The 22,153-nt window shown below is 45.7% G+C and overlaps 1 protein-coding gene across 3 annotated transcripts in view; it reads right to left on the minus strand.

Moving 5' to 3' along the window:
- MCM8 (minichromosome maintenance 8 homologous recombination repair factor) overlaps positions 1–22,153 on the minus strand; it is a 169,259-nt gene that overhangs the window by 144,906 nt on the left and 2,200 nt on the right. Inside the window, exons 2-5 of one of the 3 annotated variants that reach the window (XM_033938264.1) lie at positions 18,997–19,138; positions 18,812–18,904; positions 13,566–13,648; positions 13,082–13,228 (exon numbers count right to left, since the gene is read on the minus strand). In XM_033938264.1, coding sequence (XP_033794155.1) covers positions 13,082–13,228; positions 13,566–13,648; positions 18,812–18,904; positions 18,997–19,138 — 465 coding nt within the window. The remainder of the gene's footprint in view (positions 1–13,081; positions 13,229–13,565; positions 13,649–18,811; positions 18,905–18,996; positions 19,139–22,153) is intronic. The other 2 variants (XM_033938265.1, XM_033938266.1) reach the window with 2 other exon arrangements.

Here is a 22,153-nt window from a genome sequence, read left to right on the forward strand (position 1 = left end):
AGAGGGCTGGAACACTGCCCATACGCCGAGAGGTTGGACAGGCTGGGGCTCTTCTCTCTGGAAAAAAGGAGGCTCAGGGGTGATATGATAGAGACCTTCAAGATCATGAGGGGCATGGAGAGGGTGGATAGGGACAAATTCTTCAGGCTGAAGGGGACAACAGGTACGAGGGGACATTCGGAGAAACTGAAGGGAGATAGGTTCAAAACAAATGCAAGGAAGTTTTTCTTCACCCAAAGGGTCGTGGACACTTGGAATGCGCTACCGGAGGAGGTGATCGGGCAGAGTACAGTACAGGGATTCAAACAGAGACTGGACAGATTCCTGGGGGATAAAGGGATCGTGGGATACTGAAAAAGTATAGTGGGATACTGGGATACTGAGAAAGTATAAACCCAACCAGGTCGAGCATGTGCAAGACCGGAGGGCTAGGACTTCGATGGGAAGATAGGACTCATCAGGAAGCCAAGATGGCATGGGGGCCCCTTCTGGTGATTTAGACAGGTCATGACCTGTATGGGCCGCCGCGGGAGCGGACTGCTGGGCTTGATGGACCTATGGTCTGACCCGGCGGAGACACTGCTTATGTTCTTATGTTCTTAAGAACACACCAAGTGGAAAACTGTGTTCATTTTTGCTGGTAACATTGTTGCGTAGACAGTTTTCTGGATGCTTCCATGTTTAGTCTGACAGGCTGAGAAAGATGAAGGTCAGTCGATGTTAGGCTGACAGGTACCAAGCTATCAGGTGCAATCATGGAAGATTGGGATGCAGAAGAGATCCGTGATTCTGTGTGAGAAGAGACGGAAAAATTTGAAGAGGTATTGGTTCCTTGATACTGAGTTGAAGTAGACGGGAAAACCAGGGTTGTCTGGGCCACCGATGGACTATAAGAATCATAGTGGTCGATTTCTGCTTCAATCAAAACAGGCAGTTCAGTCACCGAGAGCACCCAGGGGATGGCTATGGTCCGAGTACAGATGGAAGGAGAACCAGGACGGAGGGCAGAGGTCTCTGTACAGACCGAGGCCATCCCCTCAAAGATGTCTACAGTCTGAGAGAGGAGGTTCAGCGCTTAAGGAGCATCCGAGACGACGAGACCTTCATCGATGGAGTCATCCAGGAGCTGTCTCAGATCGCTGAACAGGAACCTGACAAGACCACCCTGGGAACACCCATAGCATCCAAAACGGCCACCTTGAGACAAACTACCGGAATGCAGGAAGTGGTTGGAGACGCTGACTCCTGGCAGTTGGTGACTTCCTCCACAAGAAAATGCAGAGGACCTAACTCTGTCTCTTTTTCCCCCATTCAGGACAGCTCAACATCGACACCTCATATCGCCCTGAGGAACAGATATCAGCTGCTACAGGAAGGTCCGGAGAAAGAGCTACTAGTAGTTGTTCAGCAGACGGTTCCAACTCCGGAATCAACAGTACAGCCCACCCCTAAGAAGTGCAGAGTGGTGGTCATCGGAGATTCGCTGCTGAGGGGCACCGAGGGACCAATCTGCAGACCAGACCTACAATCAAGAGAGGTCTGCTGTTTGCCAGGGGCCAGGATCCGGGATGTCACTGCTTGCATTGACAGACTCATCAAGCCCCGAGACCACTTCCCCATGGTTCTAATCCACGTCGGAACCAACGACACCGCAAGGAGCAGCCCGGACAGCATACCTGAAGACTTCAGGGCCCTGGGGGAGAAGCTGAGGAGGATGGATGCGCAGGTAGTCTTCTCCTCGATTCTCCCAGTGAGGGGCAAGGGCAGAGCCAGAGAGGATCGAATACAAAGGGCGAACGACTGGCTGCGAGGATGGTGCAAGGAGATGAACTTCGGGTTTCTGCACCATGGAGAAGCATTGCAAGGACTACAGGGACACGACGGGCTACACCTAACCAGAAGAGGGAAGAATGTCCTTGGACACCGCCTAGCCCGCCTACTCCACAGGGCTTTAAACTAGGTAAGTCGGGGGAGGGTACAGGCACAAACAACATACCAGGCGAACTAAAATGCCAATACATTTATGAGGCTGAGGAAAGTAGACACCGAAATTCTGGGTCAGGGGTGAGTGCACACACTTTTGAGTCGGGAGTAGGGTCACATCATATTTATGGGTCACATTGTAATTCCGGGTCTAGGGGGAGTACACACTGTAGTTCTGGGTATATGGGGAGTACACATTGTGGTTCTGAGCCTCAGGAAAGCACAAATAACACAAACAATGCTAAAGGTGTTCAAATAGCTCAAACAGGAATATCCCCACTGAGACATAACAAAAATATAACATGGAGGGCTATGTACGTCAACGCACACAGTTTAGGAAACAAGATCCTGGAATTGGAAACAGAAATAAGGAATGCCGACCTGGATGTGGTGGCGATATCCGAAACCTGGCTCACAGACTCCCACGGGTGGGACATGGTCATACCGGGTTACAACTTGCTTCGCCGGGACAGAGAGGGTAGGAAGGGAGGGGGTGTAGCATTATATACTAAAGATGACATTAAGGTCACGAGAATCTCAGATGTCCAGTATACTGGGGAATCCCTTTGGGTTAATTTGGCCAGAGGGAAGGACAAATGCTTGTATCTTGGCGTAATTTACAGACCCCCAAGACAACAGGATGACCTGGATATGGAAATAATCGAAGATATAGAAAATATCACCTTGCGTGGGGACACAGTATTGCTAGGTGACTTCAACATGCCTGATGTGGATTGGGTTACATTTACCTCTGCTTCCGGCAGCAGCAGGAGGCTATTAAACTCTATGAAAGGAGCAAGCCTCAGGCAACTGGTGTTGGAACCGACAAGGGATCAGGCAATACTGGACCTGATACTTACCAATGGAGAAAGTGTCACAGAGGTCTTGGTGGGCGACACATTGGCCTCCAGTGACCACAACATGGTATGGTTCAATATCAGGAAAGGTTTCACTAAATCTACTACACTAACCAAAGTCCTCAAATTCAAGGACACAAATTTCAAAGAAATGGGAGACTTCGTTCACCAGGCGCTACAAAGCCAAGAAGAAACCAATAACGTGGAAGACATGTAGTCGACTTTGAAAGCAACCATACAAGAAGCAACAAACCGCTATGTAAAATCAGTAAGTAAACGGCGAAGGAACAAGAAGCCACAGTGGTTTACTGCGGAGATCTCAGACCTGATCAAGGAGAAGAAAAAAGCATTCATCTCTTACAAACAATCAGGGAAGCAGGACTCTAGAGCAGACTACCTGACCAAATCAAAAGCCGTCAAAACAGCAGTCAGGGAGGCTAAATTCCTCATGGAGGAGTCTCTAGAAAAGAACATCCAGAAGGGAGATAAATCCTTCTTCAGGTATATCAGTGATAGAAGAAAAAACTCAGGCGGGATTGTACGTCTTAGGAAACCAGACGGAGACTATGTGGAAAAGGATTCGGAAAAAGCCCAACTATTAAATGAATACTTCTGCTCAGTCTTCACCCGAGAAGCGCCAGGGCTCGGCCCTCAGCTACAGACAAGGGTTGGCTCAGTTGACCCGTTTAGTAACTTTGAGTTTACGCCCAGCAGTGTCTATGGTGAGCTGTCAAAGCTCAAGGTTAACAAAGCAATGGGGCCGGACAACCTGCACCCCAGGGTGCTTAAGGAGCTGAGTGATGTCTTGGCGGAGCCACTGTCCGCGCTCTTCAACCTCTCCCTTAGTACAGGCAGCATCCCGTTGGACTGGAGGAAAGCTAACGTTATTCCACTCCACAAGAAAGGCTCAAAGATGGAGACAGCAAACTACAGACCAGTGAGTCTAACATCGATAGTGAGCAAACTAATGGAAACTCTAATCAAACACCAATTAGATAAGATCCTGGATGAGGAGAATCTACGGGATCCCCAACAACATGGATTTACTAAGGGGAGATCCTGCCAATCCAACCTGATCAGCTTCTTTGACTGGGTAACGGGGAAGCTGGATATTGGGGAGTCCCAGGACATCGTGTACCTGGACTTTAGCAAAGCATTCGATAGCGTACCACACCGCAGGTTACTGAGCAAGATGAGTTCTATAGGATTAGGTAACACATTGACGAAATGGGTTGGGAGCTGGCTTGGAGGTAGGCTCCAAAGGGTGGTGGTGAACGGCACCCCCTCCGAAATGACGGAGGTGATTAGTGGAGTACCACAGGGCTCAGTCTTGGGCCCAATCCTATTCAACATCTTTATAAGAGACTTGGCAGAAGGGCTTCGAGGTAAAATAACATTATTCGCCGATGACGCCAAACTGAGTAATGTAGTGGGCAAATGCACAACAGACGAAGATTCAGTGCCCGACAACATGATGCACGACCTACTCCTACTGGAGCGATGGTCTAGGACATGGCAACTCAACTTCAATGCCAAAAAATGCAAAGTTATGCACCTGGGCAGCCAGAATCCATGCAAGTCTTATACCCTTAATGGCGAGATCCTAGCAAAAACGGTAGCAGAACGAGACTTGGGGGTAATCGTCAGTGAGGACATGAAGTCTGCCAATCAAGTGGAGCAGGCTTCGTCCAAGGCAAGACAAATCATGGGCTGCATACGAAGGGGTTTCGTCAGTCGTAAGGCGGAAGTCATTATGCCATTGTATAGATCCATGGTGAGGCCCCACCTGGAATACTGTGTGCAATTCTGGAGGCCGCATTATCGCAAGGATGTGCTGAGACTGGAGTCGGTGCAAAGAATGGCCACCCGGATGGTCTCGGGACTCAAGGATCTACCATACGAAAAACGGCTTGACAAATTACAGCTATACTCGCTCGAGGAGCGCAGAGAGAGGGGGGACATGATCGAGACGTTCAAGTATCTTACGGGCCGCATCGAGGCGAAGGAAGATATCTTCTTTTTCAAGGGTCCCACGACAACAAGAGGGCATCCGTTGAAAATCAGGGGCGGGAAACTACGAGGTGACACCAGGAAATTCTTTTTCACTGAAAGAGTGGTTGATCGCTGGAATAGTCTTCCACTACAGGTGATTGAGGCCAGCAGCGTGCCTGATTTTAAGGCCAAATGGGATCGGCACATGGGATCTATTCACAGGGCAAAGGTAAGGGAAGGGACATTAAGGTGGGCAGACTAGATGGGCCGTGGGCCCTTATCTGCCGTCTATTTCTATGTTTCTATGAGCTTGGCAAGCGTCTTGAAGATGAGAGGGATTGGAGGAAAGGCGTAGAGAAACTTGCGAGTCCAATCCAGGAGAAAAGCATCCACTTCCAGACGGTGAAGAGAGTACTGCTGGGAGCAAAACTAGAGCAGCTTGCGGTTGTGGGGGGACGCAAACAAGTCTATCTGAAGAATCCCCCACTGAGAAAATATGGGATGCAGAACTGCAGAGTTTAGTATCCACTTGTGTGGCTTAAGAAACCTGCTGAGTGTGTCTGCAAGTGAATTCTGTTCCCCTTGAATGTATATTGCTTTCAGGAATATATTGCAAGCAACGACTCAGGTCCAAATCTTCTGGGCCTCCAGACAAAGACGGAGAGAACCAGCGCCTCCTTGTTTGTTTATGTAATACACTGCGACCTGATTGTCCATGTGGATGAGGACGGTATTGGTTACAATGTGCTGAAAAGCTTTGAGAGCATTAAAGATCGCTCTTGAGTTCCAACAGATTTATATGACATAGGTGGTCCTGGGCAGACCAGTGACCTTGAGTGCGAAGACCATCCAGATGAGCTCTCCAAGCGTAAGTGGACAAGTCCATGGTCAGAACTTTCTGATGAGGAGGGGTATGGAACAAAAATCCTCTGGACAGATTGAAAGAGTTCATCCACCACTGCAGTGACTGTCGAAGTGAAGGTGTGACTAATGTGTTGAGATAGTGGGTCCACAGCTTGAGATCACTGAGATGCGAGAGTCCATTGAGGTATCCTGAGATGAATTCTCGCAAACGGAGTAGCACGCACTGTGGAAGCCATGTGGCCCAGGAGTACCATCATTTGTCTGGCTGAGATTGATGGCAGATAAGTCTGAGTGCAAAGCTGAATCAAATTGTCATCTTTGCTGTGGTAGAAACTCCCTGAGATAAATGGTGTCGAGCAGAGCTCCTATGAATTGTAGAGTCTGAGATGGTTGAAGTTGGGATTTCGGAAAATTGATTTTGAAACACAACTGTTGAAGGAAGAGAATTGTCATGCAAGTCGTTACTGTCATCCCTTGCGAGGTAGGGCCTTAGATCAGCTAGTCATCCAGATAAGGAAAGACTTGAGGGCACTGAGACCGTAGTGCTGCTGCTACTACAATCAGGCACTTGGTGAATACTCTGGGAGAGGATGCAAGGCCAAAGGGTAGTACTTTGTATTGATAATGGTGGTGAGCCACCTGAAATCTGAGGAATCGTCAGGAGGCCAGATGCACTGGAATATGAGTGTAGGATTCTTTCAGATCCAGAGAGCATAGCCAGTCGTTGCGATCTAAGAGGGGATATAAAGTTGCCAGAGATAACATCCGAAACTTTTCCTTCACTAGAAACTTGTTGAAACCCCTGAGGTCTAAGATTGGATGAAGATCTCCCGTCTTCTTTGGAATGAGAAAATACTGGGAGTAAAACCCCCAGTTTCTCTGACCAGTAGGAACCCTTTCGATGGCAATGAGAAGGAGAAAGGATTCTATCTCCCGAAGAAGAAGGGACGACTAAGGGTTGCTAAGGGTTGAAAGAAGACTCTCTTGGAGGATGATCTGGAGGAATATTGATGAAGTGAAGAAAGTATCCTTCTTGAATGACTGTTAGTACCTAGAGGTCTGTGGTAATCATAGAAACATAGAAGATGACGGCAGAAAAGGGCTACAGCCCATCAAGTCTGCCCACTCTGCTTACCCATCCCCTGTCTATGCCCTAATGACCCAATTTCCTTATCTTGACCCTCGTAGGGATCCCACATGGGTATCCCATTTATTCTTAAAGTCTGGCACGCTGTCTGCCTCGATCACCTGCACTGGAAGCTTGTTCCAATAATCAACCACTCTCTCTGTGAAGAAATACTTTCTGGTGTCGCCATGAAATTTTCCGCCCCTGAGTTTGAGCGGGTGCCCTCTTGTGGCCGAGGGTCCCTTGAGAAAGAAAATATCATCTTCCACTTCGACACGTCCCATGAGGTACTTAAATGTTTCGATCATGTCTCCCCTCTCCCTACGTTCCTCGAGAATGTAGAGCTGCAATTTGTTCAGTCCCTCTTCGTATGAGGGACCCTTGAGCCCCGAGATCATCCTGGTGGCCGTCCGCTGAACCGATTCAATTCTGCGCACATCTTTACTGTAATGTGGCCTCCAGAATTGCACACAGTACTCCAGATGAGGTCTCACCATGGCCCTGTACAACAGCATTATGACTTCAGGCTTTTGGCTGACGAAACTTCTATTGATACAACCCAATATCTGCCTTGCCTTAGATGAAGCCTTCTCCACTTGATTGGCAGTTTTCATGTCTGCACTGATGATTACTCCTAAATCTCGTTCTGCTGAAGTCCTAGTTAAAGTTTCTCCATTCAAAAAGTACGTCCTGCATGGATTTCCACTTCCGAGGTGCATGACCTTACATTTCTTAGCATTGAAGCCTAGCTGCCAGGTTGAGGACCAACTTTCCAATGTAAGCAGGTCCTGCGCCATATAATTCTGTAAACTGCATTCACTTACTATATTACATAGTTTGGCGTCATCGGCGAATAGTGTTATTTTACCTTGAAGCCCTTGAGTCAGATCCCCTATGAATATGTTGAAAAGGAGTGGACCCAGGACCGAGCCCTGCGGCACTCCACTGGTCACCTCCGATGTTTTAGAAAGGGTACCATTAACCACCACCCTCTGAAGTCTGCCACTCAGCCAATCATTGACCCATGCAGTTAGTGTCTCTCCTAACCCCATCGATTCCATCTTGCTTAGCAGCCTGCGGTGTGGGACACTGTCAAAAGCTTTACTGAAGTCCAGGTACACGATGTCCAAAGACTCTCCCAAGTCCAACTTTCTTGTTACCCAGTCAAAGAAGCTGATGAGATTGGATTGGCAGGACCTACCCTTGGTGAATCCATGCTGACTGGGATCCTGAAGATTCCCTTCATTCAAGATCGTGTCCAATTTGCTTTTAATTAGTGTTTCCATGAGTTTGCACACTATTGATGTGAGACTCACCGGTCTATAATTTGCAGCCTCTGCCCTACAACCCTTTTTATGCAGAGGAACGACATTAGCTAATTTCCAGTCCAGGGGAACTTTCCCCTTACTTAGGGAGAGATTGAATAGCTCAGCCAATGGATTCGCCAGGACATCGCTCAATTCTCTGAGCACTCTTGGGTACAAATTGTCTGGTCCCATGGCTTTGTTCACCTCGAGTCTTGCCAATTCACTGTAAACTTCACCTGGTGTGAACTCAAAATTCTGAAACGGGTCTTCTGTGCTTTGTGTTGCCTTCAACTGCGGACCGTGTCCCGGTGCCTCACAGGTGAAGACTGAGCAGAAGTATTCATTCAGTAGTTCGGCTTTATCGGAATCTGCTTCCACGTAACTTCCGTCCAGTCTTCTAAGGCGTACTATCCCGCCTGTGTTCCTTTTTCTGTCACTAATATACCTGAAGAAGGATTTGTCCCCCTTTTTAATGTTTTTTGCCAGAATTTCTTCCACTCGAAGTTTTGCCTCCCTAACTGCCATTTTGACCGCTGTAGACCTGGTCCTATATTCTACCTTTGCCTCTCTTTTCTCCGTGCGCTTGTAGGAGAGAAACGCTTTTTTCTTCTCCTTAATGAGGTGCGAGATCTCCGCGGTGAACCATTGGGGTTTATTGTTTCTTTGTCGTTTATTTACTGATTTTATGAAGCAGCTAGTTGCTTCATGTATGGTTGATTTCAGTGTTAACCACTTAGCTTCTACATCATCGGTCTCCGCTTGGTCCTGCAGCGTCCGATGGACGAAATCTCCCATACGTGCGAAGTCTGTGCCCCGGAAATTGAGTACCTTTGTTTTCGTGTTTGATCTAGGGAAGCCTTTCCTAAGGTTGAACCATACTATGTTGTGGTCACTGGAGGCTAGCGTATCTCCTACTGAGACCTCTGAGACGCTTTCCCCGTTGGTGAGTACCAGGTCGAGGATTGCCTGGGCCCTAGTGGGCTCCGTTACCATTTGTTTGAGACGTGCTCCCTTTATAGAGGTTAAGAGCCTCCTGCTACCGTTGGTTGTTGCTGAAAATGAGTTCCAGTCTGCATCAGGCATATTGAAGTCCCCTAACAGTACAGCTTCTCCTCGTAGAGTGATATTCTCTATGTCTTCAATTAATTCTGCGTCCATGTCTTCCAGTTGTCTTGGGGGTCTGTATACTACACCTAGATACGGGCATTTTTCTCTGCCTCTTGCCAGGTTTACCCAGAGGGACACCCCGGTGTACTTGACATCTGTGAACCTGGTGGTTTTGATGTCCTCTTTAATGTATAGAGCTACCCCCCCTCCTAACCTGCCATCTCTGTCCTGACGAAATAGATTGTAGCCCGGTGAGTCCTTGAACCAAGTTTCAGATATTGCCACCACATCTAGGTCGGCATTCCTTATTTCAGCCTCTAATTCTAGAATTTTGTTACCTAAACTGTGTGCATTGACATACATGGCCCTCCATATCTTGAGTTTGCTAAGTCCCTGTGAGGCATATCCTACCCGAGTCGGTGTGACTCCTAAAGAACTGTTTGCAATGTGGGTACTTACCTTGGACATGGAAGCGGAGTTTCGACTCACCTCATCAGGATAATTCCTTTCTGCACTAATATGTGAATGGGTATCCTCCCCCGACTTACCTAGTTTAAAGCCCTGTGAAGCAGGCGGGCTAGTCGGTGTCCGAAGATGTTCGTACCCTTACTGGTCAGATGGAGTCCGTCTGGTCCCTGAAGTCCTTGTAGCGCTTCCCCATGGTTTAGGAGTCCGAAGTTCATATCCCGGCACCATCCCTGTAGCCACTCGTTCGTTCCCAGCAAGGATAGTATAGATGAAGACGGCCTCCGATGGGTTGAGGAAGAGGCTGGGATAGAGGAACAGTGACTATGCTCTTGAGAAACGCGTCAAAAAGACTGAGCAGGCTTTTGGGGAATTGCTGATTGAGATTTTTGAGGGCACTGTTACTTCTGTTTCTTCTACTGCAGTCTAGAGGTAGCAGTTTGTTTGGAAGAAAAACGACTCTGATATGAAGAAAAGGGCTTGAAGGACTTAGAAGTTGAAGGCTTAGGCTTGGATTTAACCAAAGCATCCCAGTGTTTCTCATGGTCAGTGAGCTTTTGGATAGAATTTTCAATAGACTCACCAAATAGCTCATCTCCCAAGCACGGAATGTTAGCCAATCTAACCTGGAGATTGATATCCATATTGGAGACTCTGAGCCATGCAAGACATCTCATTCCCACTGACATAGCTGAGTCTCTGGAAGATAATTCAAAGGAATCATAAGCAGATTTTGCCATGTACTGTATCTTCTAGCCAGGGCAAGGGTGCAAGAGATGTGACGAAAATCCTATAATTGTTGTGCAGGAATGTACCTATCAAAAGAAGACAATTTCTTAACCAGATTCTTGACATCGCAGGAAATATAAAAATTGACTTTGTTAACAAACATGGAGTTTTGGTACAGGTGACGGCCAAACGTGTCCATAGTGTGCCCTGAGGCATAGACTCTGGATGAAGTAGATTTTTTCAAAGCGACTCTACCACCATGGACTGATGCTGGAGTTGTGGTTTGTCAAAAACAGGAGAAGAAATGATTTTGTATAAAGAGTCCAATTTTCTGGGAGCAACAGTAATAGTGAGGGGAGTCTCCCAGTTCTTATGAAGAGTCCCTTTGAGAATACCATGTAATGGCAGTCGAAAAAGTTCTTTAGGAGGCTCATCATAGGCCAAGGCCTCTAAATATTCAGCACTATAGGAAGAATCAGCTTTTAATTTAACTGGGAGCTCTTTGCCTAATTGCCAAATAAATTTTGTGAAAGAAAGTCTTTCAGTAGGAGACTTAGCTCTTTGTGGAGACTTCTGAGGAGACTTTTCAGAAGGAGTGTCATAAGCCTCTGTAGTGGACTCAGGGACATCATCTGCCAAGTCAGACTGTAAGTCCGTGTCATAAAAGTCTTTTGGGGAAGGAGTGTGTCGGGATCGATAGTGACGTTGAGTTCAGTGTCGATCCGATGAAGATGACGATGTATGATGTAATTTCCTTTTATGCTTTGAAGACCAGGAAGGAGAGCGATGTTTCCACTTCAAAACAGCTGAGGATGAATGATGCTGACTGGACTTGGATCGTCGAGATGATAAGGACCAATGCTGATGCCTCAAAGAACTGGATTGACACCGTGATGGAGAACGAGCTCTGCGATGAGATGAGCTGTGTTTGGGCGTGGAATGTTGATGCTGTACCAGAGATCCAGTATCGGTACCACAGGACCTGGTGGTCTAATGCTCAGGCTGGGCCAGTACCGATAAAGTCAATGTCTGAGTAAGGAGTCTGAACAGGTCACTGACTTGGAAAAGCACTTCGAGCACCGGTACCTTTGGGTGTTCTGCCAATACCATCGGTGTCTGGCCACAGAGAGGATGACCTTGAAGAGGATGCACACCTCAATGGAGGAGAGGCCAGACGCAAGAGGGGTTGTCGTTTGGTCGGCATCAAAGGACTCAATGCAAGGCTGACCTGCGAGACCTGTTGGGAAGCTGGAGGTTTTTTAGCTGGCTTACCGGATGGAGCAATGTCTCCCGACACCAACGTCGAAGTGGATGCTTTTGACGTGGAAGGCTGTGATGACTTCTCAGTGTCTATGTCGGTGCCGAACTTTTCTTTTTAGAGCTTTTGATTCTTGGTTGTACATTTTTGCAGGGTAGAACAACGTGTGCAGGATTCAACATGGTGTTCCGGGCCAAGGCACTATAAGCATCAACTATATGGGTCAGTGATGGAAATCTGCTGTTGGCACCTGCAACACTTTTTAAAACTGGTTAGCAGTTAGGACATCAACAGAAAAACCACCTCAGCCAAATAGAATTCAATGGCAAAGGAAAACAAAAAGGCCTCAGCAGGCGAAGCCCGTGAGATGAGAACAGTGAGGAAAAAAATATTCTTGGCATTTTTTTTTTTTTTTAAACAGAGTTAAACTAGTAAAGAAAGTAAATAAAACAAGAAGAAAAAAAAAAGACACCTGAGCGGGAAAGCAAAAGGCAAAAATTTGAACAACATTAAAAAAAACATGACTTCTTAGCTCTGCGGAAAACAAAGAACTGAGGAGCCACGAGCAAGCGTCGGGTAGTAAGGCACTCACGCATGTGCAGTGTGGGCAGTTCGTGAACTTTCTCAAGTTCTTGAAGTGGCGATGCACTTTTAAAACTGTCTGTGCTGGGGCTCTGTGGATGACATCATCCACATGTGAGAATATGCTGCCTGCTTGTCCTGGGATAAGGAATGCTATTAGCACCTAAATAACCTGTGTTCCAGTCCTTGACCAAGTCAAAGGGGTGAGCAAACACCAGGGAAACAGACTCTGAGCTCTAAGAATCTTCAGCTGACTGGCTGAAACAGTGCACGAATGATACACCTGCCAGCTGCAGACTTAAAATCTGCTCCTCTTCACGCAAGCAGAGCAGACCCTTAAGAAAAGGGATCTCTGACTTCACAAAAAGCCGCAACTAGAGCGTAAAACCACAAGACTATCACAAAATAAAAAATAAATAAACTCAGCTGACCAGAAGACACCATGTCGACTGCAAAAAGAGAAACTGAAGAGGGCAGCAGAGACCAGAGAGGAGGAGGAGGAGGAAGTGTTCAAAAAACTGTGATTCACACTAAAGATGGCACTATTTAAATGTTTCATTTATGGTTTGGAATCATATAACACAACTCTCCAATACTTTACCCAACCTCCAAAATATCCAGCGTTCCCCTCTGTAGGTTGGGTAAAGTATTGGAGAGTTGCAAAAACTGTGATTGACATCTTTCTGCATTATGCTTGCAAGAATGGATCGAGTACCCTATGGTTCAGCATACCATTCCTACTGCACTGGAAAGTTATATTGTAGAAATTTTTATAATACAGTAGTTTCACAGTAATTTATTAAATATTTACCTGGTGAACTGCTAGACCCATACAATCCAATATTTTTTCTGGCATATCTCTCAGTTCATTGGATATCGGTACTAATGCAACTAATTCTTCATCTTTTATGAGCTCTTTATAATCCACAAGGATACTTCCCTTTCTTTCAATTTCATCCTGTAAAAGATTGAAGCTAAAGGTAGACAACTCTCAGGATATAAAGGGCTATTCATATTTTTTCTAGTGACAAGGATGTGGTAGGGAAAAAAACTATGTACAACACGAAATATCAAATAGCAACCACTTGCTGCACTGCCTACCATACAAAACAATGTTAGCATTTCTACACATTGCAAGATTAATAGTAGCAGTAAACAAACAAAAAGGAAAGTACAGAAAATATATAGGATGGAAAATTAAAATCCTAGAAAATTATTTTGTGAGAATTAATAACAAAAAACAGAACTGGTGCATAATTTTCACATTTTGTTCTCAAATGGTTAAAATGTCTTACCTTATCATAGGAATCTATACGACTTGTGAAAAATTTTTCAAATGCTTGAATCTTCTGAACAAAAGGGGAATTCTCACTATAGGCTAATCAGAGAAAATTGTGAGAAATTCCACATAGCAGGCAAGGTAAACATTAATTTAAAGAAACTCCACAATATGAAAAGGCACCCTGGGGAAGTTCTATGGGGAAATAGAACTCCAACCCCTCACAAAAGGAAGGATAAATTGCAGAAATGTTGGGTAGCTCAAACTATTTTGAATACATAAAGGACAGTAAATGAAAAACACCTAGTTCAAAATCACTATTAGACAAGAGACTTTTGCTATTTTTAATTGGGGGGCAGAAAAAAAAAAAAAAAAACTTTAAATATGACAGTAAAGACCATCACTGGACAAAGCAGAGACCCTATCAATTTGCACCAACTACTTCAAGCTGACTTTCCCCGGCTTCAGTTTTACTCTCCCCCTATATCTCCTTTTTATACCTATGGACCGGCAGAAATAAAATAATTATTTTGTGGACCGGCATCGGTCCGCAGACTAGCGGTTGAAGAACACTGGGCTAAGTCATGGGCCAGACCCTGCCCATCTCTACCCAATCTCCACCCCAGACCCTGCCCCCATAGTCCTAATTGTAACACTATTTTTTCCATTCATTTTTCATATATACACACAATATAATCTTATTAACAAAGCATCGATCGCACCGCAGACCGGCAGTTGAAGGACACAGTTTTGGGCCTGATGCACAAGCCAGCCCTGTGGACCGGCAGGAAGTTTCTGTGGACCAGCACCGGTCCATGGACCAGTGGTTGAAAAACACTGCTCTAGAGTCTTTTTGTGGTGTTATCTTCTGAACAGCTATTGTTTTTGTCCAGTACCAAACAGACTGAAGTAAATTTGAACTGCATGAAGTTCCCTGCCTTGAGAGAACAGAGTGGAATTTTAGGCATCACATAGCTCAAACTCACTAAGAGCTTGGTACAAATATTAAACATTCTGTTACGTCCCTTCCGAATTCCTAATGCTAGGTGTTCAATCCAAACCCTCAATCCGGGAGTTGCAGAAATCCACAACTATTCTGAGCACATGCTCCACTCCCTTAGCCTAAGAGCTAATAAACATATCCAGTTACAATTTCTTCAAGCAATCCGTACAGAAGTCTTTTGCAGTTGCTCTGCTTCTTTTTCTTATTTTTTTCACTTAAAGTTCATTTTCTTGGTGGCTTCAGTGCCTTGAGACCCCTTCCCAGTGGTCTACTGCCAGACTGCTGCTTCACAGAGAAGCTCTGGTGGGTCTGTGGTAGTGCTTCCCGATTCGAATCAATTCACCGATTCGAATCAGGCAAATCGATTTGAATCGATTCAATTTTAAAAAAAAAATTGGCCTCCCGATTCAATGGCTGACCCTTCCCCCGTGCCTTCCTAAAGCAGTGGCTTCAGTGCCTTGAGACCCCTTCCCGGTGGTTTACTGCCAGACTGCTGCTTCACAGAGAAGCTCTGGTGGGTCTGTGGTAGTGCTTCCCGATTCGAATCAGGCAAATCGATTCGAATCGATTCAATTAAAAAAAAAAAAAAAATTGGCCTCCCGATTCAATGGCTGACCCTTCCCCCGTGCCTTCCTAAAGCAGGTGCTGTAGCGCTGTCTCTTGCTGGCTGTCCGCTGCTGCTCCCGCTTGAGGGAGGAGGGTCGGTCACAAAGGTCTCCCCCAGCTTGCCCGCTCTTGCCTCCCCCAGCTTCCCCGCTCTTACCTCCTTTAGGCTAATAGGGCAGCCTGCAGGCTCGCTGGTGTTATAGCGATCCCTGCAGCTGCCTGTGGTCCTCAGCGGCATGTTCTCTCTGCCGCAATCCTGCCCCTGCTCATTTGACTTGAAAAACCAGCATCTCTTCCTCACCACCCCAGGGTCCAACATCTCTTCCTTTCTCTTCCCAACTACCCTCCTATCCAGTATCTCTATCCCCCCTCCACACCATCCCTTGTGTCCAACTTCTCTCCCTTTCTGTTCCTTCCCTCCCTAAATCCCACTGCCAATCATCTCTCTCCCTCTCCTCTATTTTCAGACCCATTATTTCTTCCCCCCCCCAAAGTCCGGCATATGCATGTCACTTTGAACCTCCCCTTCCCTCCCTCCCTCCGTGTACTTCTACACCAGGGACCCCCTCCTCTAAAGGTCTGTCCCCCCCAAAGGCCTGCACCCCACCCCTAAAGGCCTGCATGTCCCCCCCTGAAGACATGTGCCACCATCCCTGAAGGCCTGTTTCCTCCTTGAAGGCTTCCCCCACCTTAAAGGCCTGCATCCCCCCTGAAGCCCTGCCTGTCCCCCCCTTGAAAGCCTGTCCTCCCCCTTGAAAGCCTGTCCCTCCCAAAGGCCTGCACCTCCCCCTGAAGGCCTGTCTCCCCCTTGAAGGCCTGCATCTCCCCCCGAAGGCCTGCCTGTCTGACCCCCCATGAAGGTCTGTCCCCCCTGAAGGCCTGCACCTCCCCCTGAAGGCCTGTCCCCCCCTTGAAGGCCTGCATCCCCCCGAAGGCCTGCCTGCCCCCCCTTGAAGGTCTGTCCCCCCTGAAACCTGCACTTCCCCCTGAAGGGCTGTCCCCCCTTAAAGGCCTGCCTGCCTGTTCCCCCCCCACCCCGAAGGACTGCTCACCCCCCCCCAGAAGGCCTACATGTTCCCCCTGGCCTCCCCTAGCGTTCGGCTTCCCTCCTGGCCTCCCCCCACTGTTTATCTGTGAGGAACAGCCTGCAGATAAGATCGCGATGCTAGCAATCTTTCCATTGCTTCGGAGCTGTTTCCTCTGCCGCGGTCCCACCCCTCCTCTGACATCAGAGGCAGGATCGCAGAGGAAACAGCTCATCTGCAGGCTGTTCCTCACAGGTAAACGGTGCGGGGAGGCCAGGGGGGAGAACTGGACGCCAGGGGGGAACTGGACACCAGGGGGGAAAGCCGACAGCAGCACTTCCCACTGACCCTCCCCCCTCGCCCTCTAAAGTAGGTGCGGCAGCAGCCGGCCAGCAAGAGCAGCACTGCCGCTCCTGCTTTAGGGGGTGAGGGTCAGTCGAATCGGGAACTGATTTTTTTTTTTGTTTCGAATCGATTCACCCGAAGTGAATCGGTGAACCAATTTGAATCGTGAATCGGGCAGCACTAGTATGTACATCAAGTTACAATACATTTAAAATTAACTATCAAAAAAGTGAAGGCGACACAAATCTAACAAATAAAAGAACAGTTTCAGCTAGGCTTACTTTCTTTGCATGAAATTTAAATTATTTAGCTATTATCTACTGAATTCTGTATAGTTTACCCAAATTTGGGTGTGGATCATAGATCAGCACATAAACTAATTATCTAATTAGGTACTATCAACAATTAGTGTTAGCAAGCACTTACCCTCCCCCCTTTTATTAAGCTGCTAAATGCTCCAACGCTCATAGTATTCCTATGAGTGTCAGAGCAGTGTCAGAGCATTTAGCGCCCTGCGCCATGGTAGAAACCTATACCGCAGCTTAGTAAAAGAGGGTCTTAATTAGTAGTAATTAGAAATTACAAACAGATCTGCCCTACACCTTACATGTACCTAATGTGCAACTCAAAAGGGGGTGTGGTATTCCCAGAATATAGGCATGATACAGAATACTGTGATTTACAGGTCTAACTACTACCATGTTTCCCCCAAAATAAGACATTGTTTTATATTAATTTTGGGTCAAAAAAACAAACTAGGGCTTATTTTCAGGGGATGTCATTATTTTTTGTGTACATCGATCACCTCTCACTCATCTCCTTGTGCAGCATCTTTCTATCCCTCCCTCCCATCCCCCCATGCAGCAGAACTCCGAAAGCAATCTCATTGTGTCGCATTAGATCTAACCTAATCTAAGCATTGTTCTTGTATGCCACATCTTACCTTTAAAATAGAGCTTTAAATGGTTAACGATTAAACAAATTACAGATCATTCTTAAACAAATTGAATTTCAGATGTCATAACATTTCTGAAATAAAAAAGTCTTGAGATATTGTGGAACAGATAATACGAAGCCATTCCCCCTGTGCAGAACCCTGACAACCCCGCCAACCCATCTCCCTGTGTAGCATCTCTCCCTCTCTCCCTCCCATCCCCCTGTGCAGCAGAATCCCGAAGACCCTCCCAGCGTGAGGACGACATACCTCCGTTCCAAACAGCAGCAGCGACAAGCTGCTTTGTGGCCTTCTCTGTTCCGTGTCACTAATTACATCATCAGTGATGCAGCAGAGGAAAGGCCCCAGCAAAGAAGGCCACAAAGCAGCCTGCTGCCGCTGCTGTTTGGAACGGAGATATGTCAGCCTCGTGGTGGGAGGGTCAGCGAGGTTCTACTGTGGAATGGGAAGGAGGGATGGAAAGATGCTGTGCAAGGAGATGGGGAGAGGGGAGGAAAGATGTTGCACATGGGGGGGGAGAAAGCGCTGTCGCAAGCGAATCGGGAAATGTCGGGGACATTCAGGAGGAGCTTCAGGGGTCGATCCAACTAGGGCTTATTTTGGGGTAGGGCTTATATTAGGACCTACCCCCAAAATCATGCTAGGACTTATATTCAGGGTAGGTTTTATTTTCGGGGAAACACAATATTAGCTGGCCACCAACATTTAGTAGGCATAAGTACTTATACCCAGTTAGGCACGAAGGCCATGATTCTATAAAAGACACCTACAGTTAGGCGTCTAGATCTATGCATCTAACTTATTCAATTAGGCTTAATCGACACCATTAATTAAAAAGCCTCATTCAATAGTGATTTTAAATAATTTTAAATAATTAAATTGTAGGCACCTAACTTGATAGGTGCCTACAACATCCAGGTAGACACCTAGACCGAGGCATCTACCATAAAGTAGGTGTGATTAGGGGTCGGATCTTGGCACCTAAATTGAACATAGGTGCCGGTATTCAAGCCAAAAATCCCTGGTATAAATAAGGGGCGCCTAAGGTTTTGACTCATACCTACACCCAAGTCCAATTTAAGCCCTGCTAGATGTGATCCTATAAATGGTGCTCAATTCAGGATTGACAGCTGCTATATGCTGCGTTGCTCGGTGCCTATCATTTAGGCGCCATTTATATGTAGAATCTGGCCTGAAATGTGCGTCTTGCAGTCATCCTGGTGCCTAATTTTGGGCATAATTTATTGAATACCCACTTTATGTTCATATAAACTTGTAAAATTGGTATATGACTCAGAGGTATAAGTTTAACATTAACAATATGATACCTTCAGAGAAATAAAGTTTCCATCCTTTATATGGAATGAACTGATCCAGACTTGATTGGATTAATCTAACTTGAGAGGCTGCTACTGAAAAATCTAACACAAAATATTGAGAGAGAATTATTTCAATCATATTTAAAATTCTTGTATCATCTAGCATACAAATAACCTAGCACTACTATCTCTACCTGTATTTCTTTTGCAATTCCCTCTTTGCCCTTTCACTCGGTCTCCTTTTTCTTTCCAGGACCGACCACCTCTCCATCCTCCAGAATTACCACCTCCTCTCCAGCCTCTGGATCCTCTTTCTCCTCTATAATCTCCACCCATCTGTGTGGGTAAAAATTAAAAAAAAAAAATCTAAGTTAAGTTTTCAGACTACCAGAAAATCTTACCTCACCAAAAAGGTGGATTAACACTCATATATAAGAGTAGTCTATGGGCAGGGTTGTGAAAACAATTGATAATTAAACAATGAACAGAATCAGGTAGGCAGATCAATTTTTAAAACATGAAAGGAGGGGTTACTTTATGGCTCAGCCATCATGTAACCTCCTCTCTTTTATGTTTTAAAACTTGATCTACCTACTGCATGATGGTGCATGGATAAACTATTGTCTATTTCTACCCCTAAAACTTGAGAATGTAATTCCACAGAGAAACCATTCCCATCTACAGAAATAGTTGTCTCTTGAATCCTTGCAGAAGTCCTGATTCCTGATTCCTGTGTCTGTTAGTTGAATGGGGCTAACAGTGGGCTTTTCTACCAGGGTAGCCCTTTATTAGTTGAATGTGTTTTATCTATGGTATGTTGACTATTTACTGGGGCTCTGCCCCTATTTTTGAGACTTCAGGATTCCCTTTGCACAAGGTTTTGTTGTTTGACCTATGCATTTTTTCTATTTGTGAACAAGTTGCTCCATCCTCTTTGTGATGAAAATGTTTCTGGGTTCAGGAGGGAGTTTCTCAGAGACAGTGTGATAGTATGTGTGATGGGTTGGTGTAGGTTTGGGGAGGTTCTTCATAGTGGCATGCATGGGGATGTAAAAGTGGGTGCATTTCTTCAGGATGAGAGAAGGAGATGTACCTAGTTTTGTGAGGGTTCGCATGGGATGTGGGGAAGTTTATAGCAAGGGGATAGGGAGTTAGTTTTGACCATGATTGCTACAGATATCGAGGCTGACAGTTTACTATCCGTTTCTGCTGATCCGTTATGATGGCTCAGCTGGGAGGCTGCAAGCAGCAAGATGAGTAATTCATACTAACTGTTTTTTGTTATCTTGCTGATTATGGGTAACCTGTGGCTTGCCATGCTAAATATGGATGGGATACATTCCCCAGTAAAATATACAAAGATTCTTAGCTATTGCAAACATATGAAAATTGACATTTTACTTATGCAGTAGACTCATTTTACTCACTTAGATCATCTCAAGTTGTGGACAGATTAAGTGGGAGACTTAACGTTTGTTTCCTATAATGTAAGGGAGGGGTTGCAATTTTTATCTTGTCTAATTCACATGACCATTCAGGATCCAAAAGGTAGATATGTGGTGTGGGTTGGAGATTTAGGGCAAAATAAATGGCTTTTTGTGCTCAGTTTATGCACCAAGAGCCAGATTTTATAAACAGCGCCTAACTCGGTAGGCACCTAACAAAGTGGCATCTACCAAATGTCAAAGTTAGGTGCTATTTGTAGAATCGTGCCTAGTGGTGCCTAATTCAACTTAGGCACCATTAAGCATCATAATGTTAAACGTCAGTATATTAAGCCAGAGTTTTCTTTGCCAAAATACTGGCGCCTAAGTCAATCCACGCCCAAACTCTGGCCCTAATCATGCCTACTTTTCGGGTAGACACCTACTATGAGGTGGTAGGCGTCTACTGGCTAATTGATTTTTGAAATGTCGTTTTCAGCACCAATTAAAAAATTAAGTTAGGTACTATTTATTCTCACAAATTTTATTTTCCTCTCTATTGGCTGTTTTGTCCCCTCTACAGGATTACAAATTAGTTGTAGAAGGAGATTTTAACATTACTTCTGATCCCTTAGTGACTGTAAACCTATGAGAGCTAGGCAGGGGCGGAGAAGAAAAAGGTGTTAATTTCATAATGAACCACCTAGGGCTTTTAGATATCTGGCGCACCTTGCATCTGAATGAAACTAATTTCACTTTCTTTTCCCAAGTGCATAAATTGTGGGCTAGATTATATTATATTCTGGTGGCAACATCTCTCATCTGCAGTTAATCGGTGGATATAGAGGATGGTGCGTTGACGGATCATAACATGGTCAAAGTAGAAATAACATTTGAATCTGGGCTCCTTCCAATTATTCCGAAAGCATCTGAAAACCTGGCTTTTCTCAAAAATGTAAAGCTCACTACCCTCTTTATAACCACTAATTCTTATTATGTTTTCCCTCATTTATTAAAGTACCTGTAAACCGTGCCGAGCTCTATCTTTATGGAGAGGATGCGGTATATAAACTTAAGGTTTGGCCTTAGTACTAATATTGCTAAATAGAGAATTAACCCAGAGTTTTAAAAAGTTTCTTATGCAAAAATGGGATTATATAGATGACAAAGACCCACAAGACGTTTCCTCACTGATATATTCGGAGACCAACAAAGCGGTTATGAGGGTGAAGATTTTGGAATATACTAAGGGCTCCTTTTACTAAGGTGTGCTAGTGTTTTTAGCAGGGCTGTGGAGTCGGAGTCGAGGAGTCGGAGGAAATTTCGGGTACCTGGAGTCGGAGTCGGAGTAAGAAGTACAAAAAAACTGAGGAGTCGGAGTCGGAACACTTATCTGACTCCATTTTTGAACTTGGCATACCAATCACGAGCGATTCTTTCAGCTATAGTACCCACTATATACACAGCACAAATGTTGCGAGCAGCTTCTGCAGCCTTAGAACCTTGATTAAAAGCAAAAAGAAGGTGGTGTCGAAAATGCTCATTTCTCTCAACTTGACATTCCATTTTAATGATCTGAAAATTAACCAGTGCTGTGGAGTCGGAGTCGAGGAGTCGGAGTCAGAGGAAATTTCGGGTACCTGGAGTCGGAGTCTGAAGTACAAAAAACTGAGGAGTCGGAGTCGGAACATTTATCTACCGACTCCACAGCCCTGGTTTTTAGTGCACGCTAACCCTGCGCTACTTAGCTAGAACTAATGCCAGCTCAATGCTGGCGTTAGTGTCTAGCGCGCGCTCTATTCCACACGTTAATGCCCTAACGCAGCTTAGTAAAAGGAGCCCTAAATATTCTAGAGAAGAAAAGGATAAGGTATTGGTGGATTTGCAGAGAATTTGAAATCTCTTAAGAAGCAGGATGCAGGGTAGG

The sequence above is a fragment of the Geotrypetes seraphini genome, chromosome 3 (assembly GCF_902459505.1).
Source record: "Geotrypetes seraphini chromosome 3, aGeoSer1.1, whole genome shotgun sequence".
Lineage (NCBI taxonomy): Eukaryota > Metazoa > Chordata > Amphibia > Gymnophiona > Dermophiidae > Geotrypetes > Geotrypetes seraphini.